This window comes from Pholcus phalangioides, unplaced genomic scaffold (genome assembly GCF_987345545.1).
Source record: "Pholcus phalangioides strain wild (caught in Gottingen) unplaced genomic scaffold, Ppha-v1.0 ptg000013l_1, whole genome shotgun sequence".
Classification (NCBI taxonomy): domain Eukaryota; kingdom Metazoa; phylum Arthropoda; class Arachnida; order Araneae; family Pholcidae; genus Pholcus; species Pholcus phalangioides.
The window spans coordinates 28986818-29006779 of NW_028301606.1; the positions used below are offsets into that span (position 1 = coordinate 28986818).

The following is a 19962-nucleotide window of genomic DNA, read 5'->3' on the forward strand; positions in this document are numbered from 1 at the left end:
AACTGAGGGCTTGTTGCACAACATTCTATGTCAGAGCCAATAAAACTTTATATATCAAATATGATGCTTCTCCCATACAATCGCAGCTGCCTTAAAAAAGTCAAGACACACAAGTGTATTTTAATTTCCTTTGGGGGAAGAGCACAAACCATCCCCAGATGGTCTCTGTGCTGTCAGCGGTCATGTCTGTCTATATTGTCAATCATATATTATAGGGAAGATTTTAAATAAGAAAAACTTTTCACAGAAACACAGAAACAGTTTTATTCATTTTTTTTAAATTGTGCTACAAACATTGCAAATCCCTTATCAACAGCACAATTCGATAAAGAAAAAACATATTATGAAGATGTATTTAATGGGAAACGAACCCATTGCAAAGGTCTGTGATAAATATGTACATACGCAAAGGCAAAAAAAAGAAAAAGAATTAAGAAGGCTAGTAGACACTGATTCTTTTTTTTTTTTTGATACATTAAAACTTTGAAAACACAAGGTTCATCATATAATCTCACTAGACAATATGAAGCATTGAAATTACCCATGGCTACGAACAACTTGCTCTAGTCCCTTTGAGTAGAGATGAACGAGACTGGACCAAAAAACAAATCTGATTAACTTTTCAATTAAACAAGTTTTTTTTTTTCAAGCGGTCCCTTTATCTTTTCCCGTCATTTCAAGTGTGTAAGTTTAACCATTTTTGTACAATACAAAATATTATCATTATTAAGCTATTTTTGCTCGTTATGAACTAGGACGAAGAAGAACAACTGTTCTTGGCACAATCTATGGAATCTAAACTTGCAATAGCCAGTCTCTCAATGTCATCAAGGCTTAATGTGATCAGCTTTTCTTTGAAGTTCTGAAAATCAAATAACGAAAACATTAATAAGAAATAGACCAATGACAGCCATGAACGATTGATGTAGTTATAAAATATAAAATAATAAATTGCTATATTTGTTTTCATGTAAAAATATTTTTACAAAAAAAAAACAGCATCTTGTGTTCTCAAACACTAGCTTCCAAAATATAATTCGTGAGAGGTTTTATTATAATTCGTGGGAGTCTGATCTTGGAACATGTTTGTATGAGCAAAAGAGAAATTGGTGATTTTAAAGTGAACCACTATGATATAGCTTGGGGGATGGGGAGTTCTGTGGTTCTCTGCCTGATCAAAGGACCTTGGGTGTATTGACAGAATGTTGTGGATTTAATTATTTGAGTTGGTATAAATCAATAGGTCTCATGTGCAGTAAAGTCACCATTCTGTGGTTTGAAAAATAATGCACACATAGTTCTATTACCTAAAACACAATTGTCAGCAAAAAATCTTGTCAATTTCTATCTGAGATTCTGGGGGGCATGAGTCAAACCTAAGAGTCCAACACAGATGAAATCAATACAAACACGATTGTTTCAAATGGTGCAGACGTCTTTATGAACGCCAATGTTTACAGAAATTTTAATTCAATTTTGTACATTTAAATTATTGTGTGCTATGTCAGATTTTTGAGTGATGACATTTTTATAAATTCGTTTGCATTGGCAGATTAAAAGCTCTAAATATTTCAGATCAGGATACACCAATTTAGATCATGATTTTTAAAAAAATCATTAATTTAAATCACAAAATTTTAATTTAATTTTTCTTTTACTTACTTGAAGTTAATGCAACCTAATATGATATGAATGTTATTGAAATGTCATAAAGTTTTCTATTAAAAGATATATAGAAGATCTGGTCAATATAGACTTGAACTTAATCTCTAGATAGTGTAGAAAGATAGCTTTCTTCAGTTCTATGTTTCTAGATTTCATACATAGAAAAAACTGCAAAAAAATATAGCTAAACTTAGATATAACTGTACTAAGTATTTGCAATGCATTACAATGGAGTGCACTAAGGGTTTCCCCAATTAAGAAACAGGCATTTAGTTTTTGTACAAAGCCATGAATTCCCATGCCCAAATTTTTGACTTAAAATAATAATTGGTGGTGTACCAACATAAATACTGTTGGAGTTGAAATTTTAAAACAAAAAGTGTCAAAGTCTAGATTTTGCAAGTTTTTTTTAACAAATCTGGGAAAGAATAAAAATATGTAAATTATTGAGCAACATCATGCAAGTGTCAAAGAAATCACATCATAATAAAAGCATCCATCAAAGAAAGAAACAATCTGGTCAGTAAAATACATTTTCATTTAGTTGATCTGAACGACTCTTTGGTTGTACATTGAGTGAATCAAGAGACCTGCACCATATTTGATACCAAGTCCTCGGAGATGGCAGGTTTTTGATGCACAACAGTTTTTGATGGTTTAAGCTGTCATGTCAAAAACTTCAAATATTGCTTTTCAATATAAAAATTCCCATTGGAAATACACACATTAATTGCATGTAATGTTTAAAGTGATTGTTATACAAAGAATATTTAATATGATTGTAAAATAATTTTCTACTCTACAGAATTATTTTGGACAATGTTTTTTTTTCATATAAAATATACACTTTGAATAAAGCATAGCATAAACACTGAAGGGAAATTATGAAATGATTTGACATTCTCTGATTCAAGATGATTCCTGACTTTCCAAAATTTTTTCAGCTGCTTATATATGTGTAGGCTATAGATATAAATCATCTGCTGTACTCTTTTTACAACAGATAAATGTTTAAAAAAGTTTATTACATCATGTATGTAATGCTGATTTCTGTTATTATTAAATGATCTAGATAAACACTGATACTTAAAACGATAATCTTATTGTGAATAACATTGAAATATATCTAATGATCAAAATACTATATTGTAAGACTAAAATGTCATTTAATTTGGCAATGCCAGCTTGCATATGATGCTTAAGAAACTCCTGTAACTTATCCTTAGTCGAACTTAGTTATTCTTATACTCTATTCTATTTACTACCATTTATAATGCAATGGTTTTCCAATTGAAGCTGTATTTAAACGATACCCAGAGCATTTGTTTTTCACAAGTCCTGTCAGCTCTGCTTTGATTGAAAATACTCTTTAAAACTCTGAATTTATACACCCTGAACTAAGAAATTTTTAGGTGAAAATAAATTAGTTTAATTAGTGTCCCCAAAGCAGAATGTGCCAAAATCTGTGATGTATGTCACAGAACAATTAGCTCTACTGCAGAACAGTTTGGAAGAAATTTAAGAAAAAGTGCAGAAAAAAAACCACTATTACATGTATGGGGATTTTTACCACAGAAAATTTCCAGTCAGCTGAGGGTCAGTCGCAGAACAGTGCTAAACATTCTGCTTTGGGGATTAGTGTATTAACAGATTCTGCATGATAATTTTTATATGGAATAACATTTTGGGCAGATCAGAAAATTTAAAATATCAAAATAGATACTTTTCTCAGTAATTATAATTCTGAATATGAAACCCTTTAATCTACATACGTGTTTTGTTATTTAACATATCTATCAGGTTGAAAAAAACTATTTGACAACATTGACAATAAGTTTTTGACTGTTTTAATACCAAGTTAGTTTCTGGGGTCAAAGACCTAACCCCTGATGCCCTATCACACATATTTTGAATAAGCAGCTCTATTCTGCTTTGCAAATTGAATGCAAGTAATGAGTAGTTCAGATAGAATTAACCATAAAATTATATTTTATATGTTCTAGACACTTATGTTGAAAAATTCAAAATTGCAAATTATAATTAATATTTTGCTTTAATTATTGTAACAAATTAATGTTTAAAAATAAAACATTGTAATATGCAAAAAAAGTAAGTTTTTCATCATGTTATATACTTATTGTGTTCAAAACATTATAAAAAAAAATATTCATTTAGGTTTTTGACAGTTTAAACCAGTTTTTGACACCTGTTATGGGATATCACAAACCCAACCCTCTGAGTTGTCATCAAACCCAACCAGGCATTTACTCTAAGAGAGGAGGGCTCATGAATAAAAGCACTGTAGAAGAAAAATGTTAATCCATAGCTGCCAACTTTTGAAAATGAAAATTCGGGAGATTTTCGCGCAAACCCGTATTTTATGCTAAACCACTCCCTAATAAATACAATAGGGATTTTTCCAAATAAAATAGGGATTTTAAAAACATAAAAGTTAAAGCGTAGGGAATAAAATCCCTACTCAATAACTGAAGTCAAATTAAAATAGGGATTTTACACACATGGAAGTAAAACCCTTGGGAATGTGAAATTCCTACACAAAAAACAAGTGAAATTGGAGGCCAAAACTTCAATGATGTAAAAATAAATATTGTGTTCAATCAGAAACGCTGTGAACACAATCAGAATCTTCGCGAATGACCCCAAAATCATCGGAAGATGAAGGAAAACACCGTCAATTTTTGAAGAACACTGACTTTTTGTGACATTTGCTTGATGTTTTTTTTTTTTCATTTCACGACTGATGATGGCAGTCTTTCCATGACCGATGTTCATGTCCGTAACACAACTTGTACAAAAAGGAAAAGTCGGTCCTCTTCTGGAACGTTTGATGAAAGGAAATTCATCGGAATAAGTATCTTTAAAATTGATTAAATATGTTTTTGCTTATCATTATTCATGCTTTGTTATATCGCACGTACGTAACTTCAACAAAAGAAATTTTGACCACATGCGCGTCACTAGAATCTTCAATTATTATCCAGGACTATTGGCTGCTAAGCCATTTCCCTACACGATAAGACAAACAACTTTCTTGTTACCATCAGAGGGTTTGTAAAACTTCCTTAAAAAGGGAATTTCCCCATTTACGACGTGTGACGTCATTTCGAAAGGGAAAAAAAGAGGCTTCATGCCCCACAAGAAATTCCTTAGGGATTGTTTTCATGAACGGGGATTTTTTTTAACGAAGTAGGGAATTTTTAGGGACAATTAGGGATTTTTGTGATTTTCGTAAAAATTCGGGAGATTTAAGAACTTTTCGGGAGGTCGAGCGATGAAGCTAAAATTCGGGAGATTCCCGAAAAATTCGGGAGACTTGGCAGCTATGTTAATCCATGAAGTTACTTCAGGCTCAAGTAATGTTACTTTACTTTTCATGTTACTTACACACAGACTTTTGGTGTTCGTATTTCTTGCTCGTAGTTCGTTTGTTAGTTGATTCATTAATGCTGAATTAAATTTGAGAGACCAGATAAAAAAATATGCATTCTTAATGATTAACAAGATTTGTTTTGAATAATAAGCAGTCAGTTAATTTAAATTTAAAAAAAATCACGATTTTTTTTATACCTTGGTTCAGATTGGCACATGGGCCAAAAGTTATGCATTCAGGTGTTTAACTATTTCAAGTTAGAGAACTCCATAAAAATTGTCATAGCTAGTGCTTCCACTAACTTTGATTTTGTAATGAGCAGGCTGGATTGTAATTTTATTTTATTGACTCTAATTTCAGAAATCTAGAAATTCGAATTCAAGATAAACATCATTTTTCATCCATTTCCAATATAAATATGTAATGCACACATGATAGAGTAAAAAATACTTCCAAGAGAGCAAATTGTTCTATGTGAATACAGAAATTACATTTTCAGCCGGACCTTAATTGAAAAAAATCTTCAACAAAGTCCAATACATATACACAGAAAAACTTCGATTAACCATCAGTTTGTTATCCGTCATCTAAAAAAAGGGAAAAACAGCCCCAGGTTTTAAGGTTCCAAAAGATCGGATCACTGCTATGGTCTGTGCAAATGCCACCGACAATCATAGATTACCCCTGCTTGTAATTGGTAAATCCAAAAAACCAAATACTTTCAACCATAAGTATGAATGCATTGTCTGTGAACTATTACGCCCAAAAATCACTTGGATGGACCAAACTTTCAGAATTATTCAACAACGCTTTCGCACCTCAAGTTAGGAACGGTTCCTCTGGACGGTGACAGTTAATCAAAGTTTTACTATATATTAAAAAGCTTTCTACTATAAGAAAACTGCCCCCGTTACTGTTTGAATTGACATTCTCACATGGCCAAAAAGCAGTTGCTGCAGGAAGCACTGCTGTCAATTGACAATGCCCCGACACACCCCTCTTGTGAACCCAACAGTGATAATGGCAAAAACAACATTCCTCTTTCTCCCAGCGAATACAACCCTACTTACCCTTAGGCCTATCCAGCCTATGAACCAGGGCATAATTGAAAATATGAAGCGACGTTACAGAATCGAAGGCTTGTTTTCATCAGACGATGCCACGACTGTCAAAGAATTTTGGAATAGACACAACATAAAGAACGCTACTTTCATTTCCATCCCAAGTCCGCAATGAAATCACGTTACTGTACATATGTATTAAGAGATTTCTGTTACCAGTGTATTCAGTTATTTGTTACAGCCCTAGTCCGGACGGTGACAGTTAATCAAAGTTTTACTATATATTAAAAAGCTTTCCACTATAAGAAAACTGCCCCCATTACTGTTCGAATTGACATTCGCAAACAGCCCCTCATTACCCGTGCACTTAGTCACAATATGCCTCTCCCTTTTCAGCAGTGGCTCACTAGATTCCTACACAATATTCAACTGTATATTTTGTAAAATTTCAATTATTTATTACATGTACCTTTTTGAACTCCTCGAGGACTTTTGTTGCGTCTGATGGAGAGAAATGCTTTTCCAGAAACTTCTGCAAATTTTCCCACAAAACATTCGTTGACGACGTTGATATTTCATCGCAAATGAAAAGAAACAACTTGTTTCCTTCAACGATATTGTAGTCTCGGAGGGATTCACTATCTGTAAAAAAATACATGGAGAAATATAATTTCCAGGGTTGGTAAAAAAAACCAAAAAACCGGGTTTTTTTGGTTTGAACCAGGTTTTTTGGTTTGAACCAGGTTTTTTGGTTTAAACCGGTTTTTTGTTTTATATAGTACTAACATTAAAAACAATGAAATTTCTGAAAAATCATTCAAACTTCTAATAATTAACTAAAATAAAATGTTTATTAATGTAATTAATGCTATTCCCATGCTAATTAATCAACAAATATTTATTAAATTTTAACAAAAACAAACTTTTGCAATTTAATTATTTTTTGCTTAACTCAATGGATTACTGTGTGTTTGAAAATTCTTTTAATGTTATTATTAATCATATAGTATATAAAGGTTTTTCTCCAGTTACTTTCAGTATACTTAATTAGGAAGCTATTTTGCAAAAAGTAATAAAAATTAGGTGAATATAATGTATTTAATGAAGCATAAATAATGCAGATTAATTAGCAATGATTTACGATATACAGGGTGATTATAACTAAGGTTCTGATTTCAAAACACTGTAAAAAAAGAACGATTGTCAGAATGACTTGAAAATTGACATGAATATTCCTGAAAAAATTAAATTTTATTTGATAAAGGGGAAAAAATACTTAAAAATGTAAAATTAATGACATCATCCAACATGTGGGAAATTTGCCCGCAGAATGGAAACAATAGACAGTCATGGTGATACCTTAATTATAGGATTTCACGATTTCATAATTCATGGAAACATCATAAAAAACGAAGTAATTGAACAAATAACTACAACTTACTTAAGAAATGTTAAATTTGTTTACCGTGTTTTGGCTATGAGGTGAAAGCACAAAAATTCTTGTTCAACAACAGATCAGAGTATGCCATGGTCATGATGAGGATGTGCTTGCAATTCACCTTTATAAAACCAAACGTGCCCCCACGTTAATACTCCTGAGGAACTTCTAACATATAGGGGATGCACTGAAGCTTGCAATTCACAAAAGTTTGTAATTCGACCACTGTTCATAACATTTTGAGGTACCCCCCACAGCCAGAATTTGCAAGGGTTAAGGTGCATACTATCAAAATGGGTCTTCAGCAGCTGCTTTGCTGGTATTGCAATGTGCATATTGATAGAAGTTCTATCCACACACTGATGCCGTGGAAGTGCCGAAATGATGTGGTTGCACAAAATAGATTATACTGCTGGCCAAGTACAGCATCATCTACTTGCACATTTTGCACTTTTTTCTTTTGCGAAAGAAACTTCCATTGCTTCAGGAGTACCCATGCAAATTTTCAAGTCATTCTGATCAGTACTTATTGTATAGTTTTGGAATCAAAACTTTAATTATAATCACCCTGTATATAGCTGATTATTTTTCATAAATCTATTACTACTATACAGTAGAACCTTGATTAACTCGGCTTAACAGTGTGTGTGTGAAAGTATAAAAAAAATAACTATTGAATATTAAGACTACTACTTCACCGCACACCAACTCTGGTCATATATCGCCATACAGCAATTTCCAACCAGTGGAGTTGGGTGGGAAATAAAGGCTCCATCCATCGGTGGTCGCCCTAGGTTCGGTAGGTAAAGAACTTGCTTCTGATGTTCTATGCCCGGATTCGAACCCATGGACCTTGATGGTAACCTTCATAGTGGAAGACGAGCATCTTTACCACTGCGCCACTCGGGCGGAATATTAAGACTGGGAGATATACAGTAGGAGATGTGCTACTTCTTATGGGAAAGAAAATGAAAATGTATGTGAGGTAATGTAACTACTAGTACACTAGTCTTTGTCCTTTAAGGACAGCTGGTGTCTTTATTGTATTATAGGACCACCTGCCCCTAGCATCATGGTGTCACTACTGTAGCTGCTTCTTTGTGAAGGGAAAAAGAAACCCTGTGAGATAATACACCACTACATTTTGTTATATCGAACCACTGGAAGAATATATATATATATATATGTAATTATCAGATTAACCCAGGCTCCTAGTGGTCCAATATACATTTAGAATAAAACGATGACTCATGAAAGAAAGAATCAGTTAAATTTCATTAGCATTAATATTTAATCAAATGATCATATGAAACGAACGAGTTATATTCACACAAAATAAAAGTCAATTAGAAAAATCCATTTCCACGATATCAAATTCTGCATAATACATAAACAAAATACTGTATGTTCAATTATAATAATTTTAACTTGATGTTGGAATATCTCGCTTTTAATCACATTTTATACCTAATTTCACCATCTCTGCCCCCGGTTAATTCCTCCTAATTTAGGTTTTAACTAAACGTCTATAATTTACTAGAATTGTGGTAAGAATTCCTTCCCTACCTTTTCCTCCATCCCTTTCATCACGGATGATCGCCGCTCCTGATGCTACAGTTGAAAAATGTGTTTTCAAAAAAATTCTCCTCTTTCTACATTTTTTTTCCAACTTGATTTCTAGTTTTCACTAATCAATCTGCTTTAATTTTTCAAAGATTCCAAAAAGTAAAGTTTTGAGGGGTACCAACCCCCTATTTCTAATTGGTAGTCCGGCTTCAAAGAAAGATCCTTCCATTGGGTGATGAGGATTACGTAGGTGCAAATGGTATTAAAATTGACATCATTGGTCAAGGTTCACCCCCTACGATCTTCGAAGCATATGGGAGGAAGACGTTTTCTGTGGGGGGGGGGGGTTGTACAAAAAAGAAGGAAAAGAAAAGTGGAGAGGAAGCAAGAAAGTCAGAAATAAAGTCAATTGCCTGCAGGTGGCAATACAATGGTCAATAGGCTTCAGTATATAGGGGTGAGAGAGAGAAAAGAAGAATACGAAGCGGCTATTACGCAAACTTTGAAGGGGCCCTTTAAGTAAGTGGCCATAAAATTAAGGAGTGTTGATGGAGGCGAAAGAGCATGTTTTTTACAATTTAAATGGCTCAAGTCCCCTTTTCCCTTTTCTCTTATTATTATATTATATTGGGCTGGAAATTGGACCTCTCCCGCTTCATCTGATAGCGATGGCTATTGACGCCATAGCAATTTAGATGTGTGATGCAATCCTTATTCATGAATTTGCTAACGATAGAGCATCAGAATGTAGCCAAAGGTTAGAAAATGTTGTAAGAATGAGAAATTTTGACTTTTGTATATAACTTTGAATAACTAAGATACTTCATATGAAATATATATATACATAGCTGCCAACTTTTGAAAATGAAAATTCGGGAGATTTTCGCGCAAACCCGTATTTTATGCTAAAACCACTCCCTAATAAATACAATAGGGATTTTTCCAAATAAAATAGGGATTTTCCAAACATAAAAGTTAAAGCGTAGGGAATAAAATCCCTACTGAAGTCAAATTAAAATAGGGATTTTACACACATGGAAGTTAAACCCTTGGGAATAAAATTCCTACGCAAAAAAGAAGTGAAATTGGAGGCCAAAACTTCAATGATGTAAAAATAAATATTGTGTTCAATCAGAAATGCTGTGAACAAACATTCTGCGTGAATGACCCTAAAATCATCGGAAGATGAAGGAAAAAAGCGTCAATTTTTGAAGAACACTGACTTTTTGTGACATTTGCTTGATGTTTTTTTTTTTTCATTTCACGACTGATGATGGCAGTCTTTCCATGACCGATGTTTATGTCCGTAACACAACTTGTACAAAAAGGAAAAGTCGGCCCTCTTCTGGAACGTTTGATGAAAGGAAATTCATCGGAATAAGTATCTTTAAAATTGATTAAATATGTTTTTGCTTATCATTATTCATGCTTTGTTATATCGCACGTACGTAACTTCAACAAAAGAAATTTTGACCACATGCGCGTCACTAGAATCTTCAATTATTATCCAGGACTATTGGCTGCTAAGCCATTTCCCTACACGATAAGACAAACAACTTTCTTGTTACCATCAGAGGGTTTGTAAAACTTCCTTAAAAAGGGAATTTCCCCATTTACGACGTGTGACGTCATTTCGAAAGGGAAAAAAAGAGGCTTCATGCCCCACAAGAAATTCCTTAGGGATTGTTTTCATGAACGGGGATTTTTTTTAACGAAGTAGGGAATTTTTAGGGACAATTAGGGATTTTTGTGATTTTCGTAAAAATTCGGGAGATTTAAGAACTTTTCGGGAGGTCGAGCGATGAAGCTAAAATTCGGGAGATTCCCGAAAAATTCGGGAGACTTGGCAGCTATGTATATATATAAATATATATTTCTGGCCACTTTTATGAGACTTTTTGAAAAAAACCACTCATAAAATCTTATGTCATTTAAAGATATACCATCAGAATGTACTCCAAGGATGTAAAATGTGGTAAAAATGAAACATTTCAGCTGATAATGAACCAATATGATATTTTTTTCAAGGGAAAAAACGATATTTATGTAACTTTTATTTGATTTTTTGAAAAAAACCAGATAATTTAAAACAACCCTGATAATTTCTTATGACGAAAAAAAAAATTTTAAAACAAATATTTTTTTTGTACGAAAAGAAAAAAACCTTCATGAACAATTTGAAACATCACTACATAAATATTTTAAATAGTAATTTCAGAATATTGATTTACCGAGCAAGGTTTTTCCTTTGAATACTAGCCTCTGCTGTGTTACTGGTATCTGTAGCTGCTGGGCAACCAACTGCTTCACAAAGCTAATAGGAGCTGCAGAGCCAACCTACACGTGAAGAAAACAAGCATGCCATGAAATTAAATCGAATAATAAACAATGCCCATAATACTATTTAAAGAAAAGCATCAATATTTCAATAAATATCCCATTTTGATTACTGAACATGTTTTGAAAATATTCTCCATAAATCATGCAGACTTTAACCAATTAACAATTTCGCCCGAACTCCGTTCAGGTGCTGTAAAAGGGCCTATTTGATTTACCCGGAGCGCCGCTCAGGCAGCATATTTTTCTATGCCAATTCTCTGATTTGCCTGGCTTTTTGTCTTTTAGTTTTCAGTGTTAATCTCATCTAATAGATGGCTCTAGTTATCCAGTAAAGTTTGAATAACAAAACTAGTGTAAACTGGTTTCAAGATCAGGTTTTTGGGAAAAAGCCAACTTTTAAGTAAAAATGTAATTTTTTTGCTGTAATTAAAAATGAGCATAAATCAATAAATACAATACTTGTAACAGTTTTGACTGCGGATTTGAATTTATGTAATCGATTTGATACAAAACTGTTGATAAAAAATGTGCTCATTTTTGGACACAATATGGACAAAAAACCTGTTAAGTGGTTAACTTGCACAGAAATATGAAAACAATTAACCTCCAACATTTTTTTCTTAAATGCGAAGACTTGTTGTTACTCTCTACACACAATTTTGACAACTGTTACTTAATCTTTACAGAGACAATGGCAAGATACTTCATCCAACTTGATTTCTTTTTGTTTTGGCAATCACAAAATATCTCAACCACAAAAAATCATTCTTAACACTACAGAGCGGTCATTTTAACCGCAGTTGGAAATTTTATTTCTTCATCCAGATTTTAAATACACTATGGGGGGGAGAGAGAGAATGCATTTTTTAGGAAATAAAATTAGTTATTTTTCTCTTCTAAAAATAGTGTATATAGAATAGTCCGTGCTCTTCGCTATATTTCAGCCGTAACCAAATATACAGGGTGTTTTAAAAAAAAAAGATGGGCTAATTTCTAAAAGGCAGTAGAATACATTCAAATAATGTCTTTATATGTATATAGTAAAACCTTGATAAGTAGTCACTCAGGTTCACTGGAAATTGTAACGGATAAAGCAAAGTGACGACTTAAGCGAAGTGTTGTCAGTTTCAAGTGCAATACTGTAAAAATCGCATAAATGTAAAGTAATATTTATTAACATACAAGTTGGAATTGCACTAATAACAAATAAATATTACAAAATATATATATATATATATATATATATTTTACCTTTGTATTGAGTTTTCTAAAAGTATTAACTTCTTATGGTTGAATACGAAATACACTCACGATTTATACAAATTTTGTTTTAATTTGAGAGAGAGACGATAGCCCATGGGTCAGAATTACTGAACAATTAATTTTTTTCCCAGCACATGAACTTTTACAACACATTTAATTTTAGTGCATTAAATTCTTCGGCAGTAGTTCCTGATGCAAACATAAAAGAGAGAGAGAGAGAGAGGTAATCTTGAATACAGGGCCTGATTTTGACTTGAAGGGGGCAACGAGCAATGAAAACCTGCGATTATAACGCCTCCTTGTTTAGGAAAAAAATCTCTGATTTGTGTCAAAAAATATATTTTGTATAAATTTGAAACCCCAAGTTGAAGCCTCTTGGCAAATACTTGCCCATGCCAAAATCAGTTCCAGCATGAACAGTCCCTAACGCTTCAAGAACTTTGTGTTTTGGTCGAAAATGTAAATGAACTTCCTCAGTGTCACTTGAGTGACTTCCATTTTGACACTTAGGGCTTTTTGGTTGCTTTTGAACATATGTCATTGCTGTTATCAATCTCTTTCTTTAAAGGAAGCAATAAAAATCACCTGCTCCTCCTTCTCAAACTTTTCCATAATGAAGAGTTTACCGAAATTAACGATGAGTAAATGAGTGTTCAATACATGATTTAAACTAGACAAAAAATGGGACTACTAGTTCGTTCACATTCAAAGATTTTCTTTTGCATTTTGCAAAAAAATATTATCATAGCTTGAGCCCTGGTATAGTAACATTGTTATCAATGGCAGCTGGACAGGACCGAAGTAAAATGACGAATTAAATGGAGTGATAACTTATTAGGGTGATGACTTACTGAGGTTTTACTGTATAACAACTATTTCAACATCATTATATAATTATAACAAATTATAAAACTGTTCACCTGTTGCAACAACTTGAAAACAAAAGCAAAATAATTGCAACCATAACACATCACGTTCTTTCTGCCAGTATTAGCTTCAAAAGTAAAATCTGATCGATCCAGGTGGAATAGGGGCGGAACCCTAAGGATTCAGGTCATTTGATTCCTCAAAAAAAAATTTTGTGCAGCATGCTCTCAATAATTCATGAACATATAAAGCAATGCACATACCCTACTCCTCCCCATGTGTTCTATTCCTTATACACGAAAAGTCTGGCATCTCTAGTAATCGTTCATTGTTTTGCCTTGTCATAAAAATATTCTACAATGCTCAAAAGCAGCGGTTCTCAACCTTTTTAGATTCACAGAGTGCTTTCTGGTACATAATTTCTATGTAGGAGTCCCATGTAGGCCATTTTTTATTCTTTTATAAAAGTTACTGATTAATTATTATTCAAAAATGCTTATAATTATTTTTTCCAAATTTACTGTTTTTTATGTATTTTTCTTGAGATGCCGCAGATCCCCTGGGGAATTCACATGAAGCACCAGTTGAGAACCGCTGCTCTAAAGTATTAAAATGTTCAAAACTTACCAGAAAAGACAATGAAGGCACATAGACCCCTGCTCGTCTTTCTGGTGGTGTTAAAGCGATTATTTGCCTAAAATACATAAATTTCTACACTTATTTTGTACTAATTTTAAGTCTCAAAACAGCTTTAAAATTTAGTTTTTGTAGGTATTTTTTATAATTTTCAGGAAAACCCTCAGACCTGTTTTTCAGAGGGGGCCTCTCATACTCTTTCCCCGGGTTTGTTGCATCTCATCTTCCAACCAACTGCTTCCACCCAAAGATGCTGATATGAAGAAAACATTACGGGAGACTGAAGGGGTGAAAGTGGTTGTTCGTCCTGTATGCCTATACATGGGACTCGCGTGCATACACAGAAGAGGGAGGGTACATTTGTTTTTTCAGAAATTATTTGGGGGACCTCAGCCTCCTTACAAAATTTATTAGGAGGGTATCAAATGACCTCGTTCCTAAGTTCCAGCGCTTATGCTTTCACCCACAAAACTGCATTAAATTGCCATCGGTTTTACTGTATATAAATCAGGGCTGGACAAATCACAAAAGATCTAGGCATTAGAAAAATTTTCAAGAATAAAAAAACTTTTTGCCTCAAGAAAAAGGCCCAAAATACTCCTTTCGACTTTTTCTGGGCATAATGACCCTCTTCCGTGTTGACAGACATGCTGCTATAAATTCCAAACATTTCGCACTGATCTCAACCAGCAATTTAATAACTACACAAAGAACATTTTAGGCGCCAATACTAATTTTATAGTCGCCATGTCGACCTGGGATTTGCCAGACCCCTACATGGCAAGGATGTTTTGGGTTGTTGGTTAAGTATATTGCCTAACTAGGCAGCGGGTGTCGACATGAAGAAAACATTGAGGATACTACTGAACCAGACATGCACCTTGTCTATATTCCTCAGCGGAACTTCTAAAGAGTTGGTACATGTTGGAATGTCTGTAAGTGAAACTGACATGAAGTTTGTTTCTGTGTAATACTTGTTATGCATAGTACTCTATATCGTTCCAATTTTAGTATATGTACTGCCGAAGTGAGCACTTATGTATAGTACTCTGCCATCAACTTTTTTTTCTAACTATGAGTGAAGTGTAATGATTGAATAATTGTATTATTGTCGGCCTGTTGCTCTCTGTGGCGAGAGTTTTTAATGGGGAGATCGGCCTGCATTCGCGCCTTAAAGTTGGGCACCACAGAAAACCAACTTAGGCCGACTACCACTATGGCAACGGTTGGGTCGACATTCAGGGGACTGGAAGTTGGCCCGTAGAGTTTCCCCCCTCGTTTTTCTAAATATTTCCACATGGGTAAAGGGCTTACATCACGGAAGGGATAGGGCCTGGGTTGTGTCTGGTCTGACAGTTGTCCCAGAAGCCTACATACGGGACTCAAGCCAGTACGTGGGAGGGACGGAGCCTGGGTCGTGTCTGGTTTGACGGAGTATGTGGGAGGAGTGCAGCACATTATGCATTCATTAATTATTAGGAAGGCTGAATCCTGTCACAAAATTCATTGGGGGAGAACTAAAATGGCCTCAGCTCCCCAGGTTTGTGTGCCTGTGTAATTAGGGCTAGAAAAAAATACTGTTAGTAAAACCACAAGTGGTTCCACTGTATTAGTGGAATATTATACATAGGCTATTATTTAGGAATATAGAAATATTTAATAACTCATATAATTATCATATTAGAACAAAGCCATAAATTTCAGGACGGTTTATTATTTGTGTAAACTTAGCTGCGACCGTTACCAATATATGGGCTGAAGGGTTAACATGGATGTAAATAAAAGAAAAACAAGCACACATGGAAATTGACTAAACGCCCATAACACGTGAAGATACGTACTTCTTTTATATAAATGGGTGTGAATTACAATAATACCAAATTACACGGGGGGAAAAAAAATTACACGAACGTGGAAATAGGAAGAGAGTAATCAATATGCACTAACTTCTATTGTGCACTCGCCGCCTTTGAGGATCTTTACGGTGATCAGCATTTTTGTTGGGCTCGTAAATCGATATTCAATATCGAAATGATGAAACAATTAACGAATAATAATAACGATGATGAAAACGTTTTTTCCCCCCTTCGATTCCTGGTTTACGAAGAAACGACGACGACGAGCATGGTGGATTCGCAGCAGCGTCCTTTACATCACCACATTCCTGCTGTCCGCTTGGTCTCGCTATTAAACACGGATTGCTGCGGGGGGTTTGTGAAAACTTTGCTTCTCAACTGATTAAACTATTTAGTTTCATGAAGCTTTTTCTTTTCATTAACGATGACAAATTTTTATACACTTGAATAATGAAGGTGATGAGCGAGAGGTTGGGGAAAGAGTTGGGGAATTAATGTGTTGCCAAAACAACAAGAGAAAAATAGGTATGTAATGCAAAAAAAAACCAAAAAAAAAAACCACCAGAACAAAAATTGTCATCTGCCATTTTCTGTCACAATTTGGGATCTAGAAAATATCGTGACCATATGAATCTTATTTTACGGGTCACCAGTACAGCCCCCATAATTCTGATTCCCTCCCAATATTTCCAATAACTTCACGCATATAGCTGACACTTTGAGTTTGCTTTGAGTTGCCCCCCCCCCCAACATTTGCCAACATATACCATGGTGGCAAATATTGGGGTCGGGGGACTCGGGCCCCATGGGCCGGATATAAGTTTACGCCCATGGCGCTTGCTATCCCAATCTAGAATATTCTGTAATTTATTAGACGGTTCCCCCCCCCCCGCATTTTGGTCAAGTTACAGTATGATGATCCCTACCAGGTAGGTCCATGAATTAAGATGCGTCTGCATACAGGAACCCCTTGCCGGAATAGGGTTTTTGTGGGACCCCAAACCAAGACTTGAAGTGGGTTCTCTGGATTGACGTTCGATAGATTAAACCAAGATTAAAAAATTATTTACTTTTTAGTCCATAAAATAACAGTTGTCTCAGGCCATTTTATAATAAATTCATTCGGATAGGCTTCTTTGAAAAAAAAAGAAGGCATTCAAAGTGTATCTAACTCTTAGGCCGATTCCCAAATATTTACCGTTCACGACACCCTTGGAAATTTTAAATTCCCAGTACTTTCTCATTGGGGTTTATTCAGGTATTGCGTCAGCATCAATGGTGTGGGGAGAAGTCCGATTTCCTGACTTTTGATGACAAGGGGGGTGTTTGGATGATGCTTACGTCATCAACCATCCTTTGTAAAAATATGAAATATTCTCAATGGCATCTTGACTGAGTGCGCCAAAAACAAGTAACACTTTTCGCTAGTTTGTGGTCACCTGAACTCACATTTTCCCTATTGATAAGTCCCCTACAGACCCAAATTAGCCACAGATCTCTTGAGTGTTCTGGAACTGTGTCGCGGGTCACTTAAGTGATCTGTGAATGTGCCACGGGCCTACTTGAGTGATCTGAAAATGTGCAACGGGCCGCTTAAATGGTCTGGAATTGTGCCACGGGTGACTTAAGCTATCTGTAAATGTGCCACTTAGTTCATTTTTACAAAATTAGGTTTGAGGGGTTCAGGTCACATCGTAACTCCCAGGACCATATTTGGTCCGCGGGCCAAGGGTTCACAATATATGGCTTAGAGGGGTGGGTCGTGCTGAATCTCTTAAAAAGACTTTAATGAAGAAAAGAAAGGTTAGTAGACATTCCCTGTCAGCGGACAAAATTTTTGGTCTCATGAGTGTCCGTTATCGAGAGGTTCTGCTGTATTTTAGTAAAAAATCAAAATATTGAAAGAAAATAATTTCATACTTTATGTTATCTTTATCCGTTTCAATTAATTTAAAATGCTTTTTGAAGGTTAGTAGTTTAAAATTTATCTGGGAGAGATTCTTTGCGCTCCCCCAAACCAAACGTGCCCCTCTAAAGGTCGATCTTGCGTACGAAAATGCTCGTGACCAGGGGGGCAGGGTATTGTAATGTGGTAAATCTTCTCATGGTGCAACTTGGGTAACGAAAATTCTACCACAATTCATTGCACCGCTTGATCATTGGCGCAGAATAATTTTGATGGTCTTAACACCAACAAAAAACAAACGCCAATCCGAAGGTGCATGGGCACCCTCCAATGGTTGATAGCACACATCGCAGCGATTCCGTAGGAAAACATGATATTTGGTTTTTGGTGAAGTGCTGTTGTGCACTCTCTAGGGACCGTTCAAGTATTACGTAAGCAAATTTTTAGCCATTTTTGACCTCCCCCCCCCGCCCCCTTGTCAGCAAAATTTCGTCATCAGCTCTGCCCCTCTGAATCCTAACTCATATTTTCATAAAGGCTGGTTGATGACGTAAGCATTATCCAATCCCCCCCCCCCATCGATGATGACGTAATACTTGAACGGCCCCCTTAAAAACACCGTTTACGGATTTTGCTATTGCGATTCGACTGCACATTCTACGATTAAAAATGGTAGTTAAAGTGTCTTATATCACTTCTTAAAGTTTGTCCCATAAATTTAGAATCTTCTTGCATTTACATGTGAGAAAGAAATCAATGAACTAGAACTCCTTCCGCCACCTATCAAATAAAACTGTTACGATTCTTCGGCTAAAATTAACAACCTGATTTTGAATAATGTGCTCCATGGAAAAAAACAATATGAGCTGGTATTAGTTAATGTTTTACAAACAATAAATATTAAGTAAATGATCAAGTTTGCCTCGAAATAGATAGATGGAGGAAGGGGTTATAGTTCTTTTCCTCACATGTATTATAATATGTACTGTATAATTGTTTTCAATATTTTCTGGAAGGCATATTTTTGATGATGGAATGTTATTTTTACCCGTTTATTGGTTATGAACAAAAGTGCCTAAGAAAGACATAATTTTTTCGTTGTGAATAAGTTAAAATAGGGACATTTGGAGTCTGAGGAGTCTGAGAATTCTTCCATGTACACAGAGTATTTTTTTTTTTTTTGCTTCGCAGAAAAATTCCCTATACTGTATAAGACAGAATGTTATTTTGCCATTCCGCACAGATAACGAAATTCTGTGAGCAGAGTAACAGGTCTGTGTAGGTGAAATAAAAGGCAATATGAGAAAAAAAAGCTAAAGGGCACATTTCATTAAGAATAAAATTTTTTCTTTTTACCGCGAACATCTCGGTGCTTATCATGCCCCCCCCCCCATCCTGGAGCTAGGCCCCTCAAGACTGAAATCTTTGGTGGGGAGCCTTCTCTATAGTAAATTTATAGTGAAAAAAACAATTATATTTGTCCTGGGCTCCCATGCTAGAGCCCTGCCAGTCCTACATTTGTAGGGAGTCATATTGTTAACTTAAACAATTGAGGATAGATGCTTAATTTCATACTCAAGAGATATTCAGCGACAATTCAGATGAACAGCCTATGATTCAGTGATTAACATCATGATTATTTCAGTTAAAGCCAGAGATCTTTTACTGGTGCTTTTCGTCTGGTGACCAGGGCCGTCTTAAGCGCACCATGTCCCCCCCCCCCCCCCCAACGGGTAAAGTGATTTTTCTGAGGCACTACCTGACAAATTTTCGAAAATTTCAACCGGTTCTAATTTCTGTAAGGCCCCCTCTTCCCTTGAGGCCCTCGGGCCGTGCCCAGGTGAGCCCATGCATTAAGATGGCACTGTTGGTGATGGTTATAATCAAACCTTTTGATTTGTGAATATATCTCTTAATAGTCTGACAGGGCTTCAACCCCATGAGTTCAACCGGGCATGGTACATAGACCCATG

The 19962-nt window shown here is 35.1% G+C and overlaps 1 protein-coding gene across 1 annotated transcript; it reads right to left on the minus strand.

Moving 5' to 3' along the window:
- Positions 1–238: 238 nt before the first annotated feature.
- LOC149078932 (ubiquitin-like protein 4A) lies at positions 239–16598 on the minus strand. Its single transcript, XM_089241152.1, has 4 exons — positions 16175–16598; positions 11353–11458; positions 6587–6759; positions 239–862 (listed from the first exon to the last, which is right to left on the minus strand). The coding sequence occupies exons 1-4, from the start codon at positions 16220–16222 to the stop codon at positions 752–754; spliced, it is 438 nt and encodes a 145-aa protein (XP_089097278.1). The 5' UTR covers positions 16223–16598; the 3' UTR covers positions 239–751.
- Positions 16599–19962: the final 3364 nt, after the last annotated feature.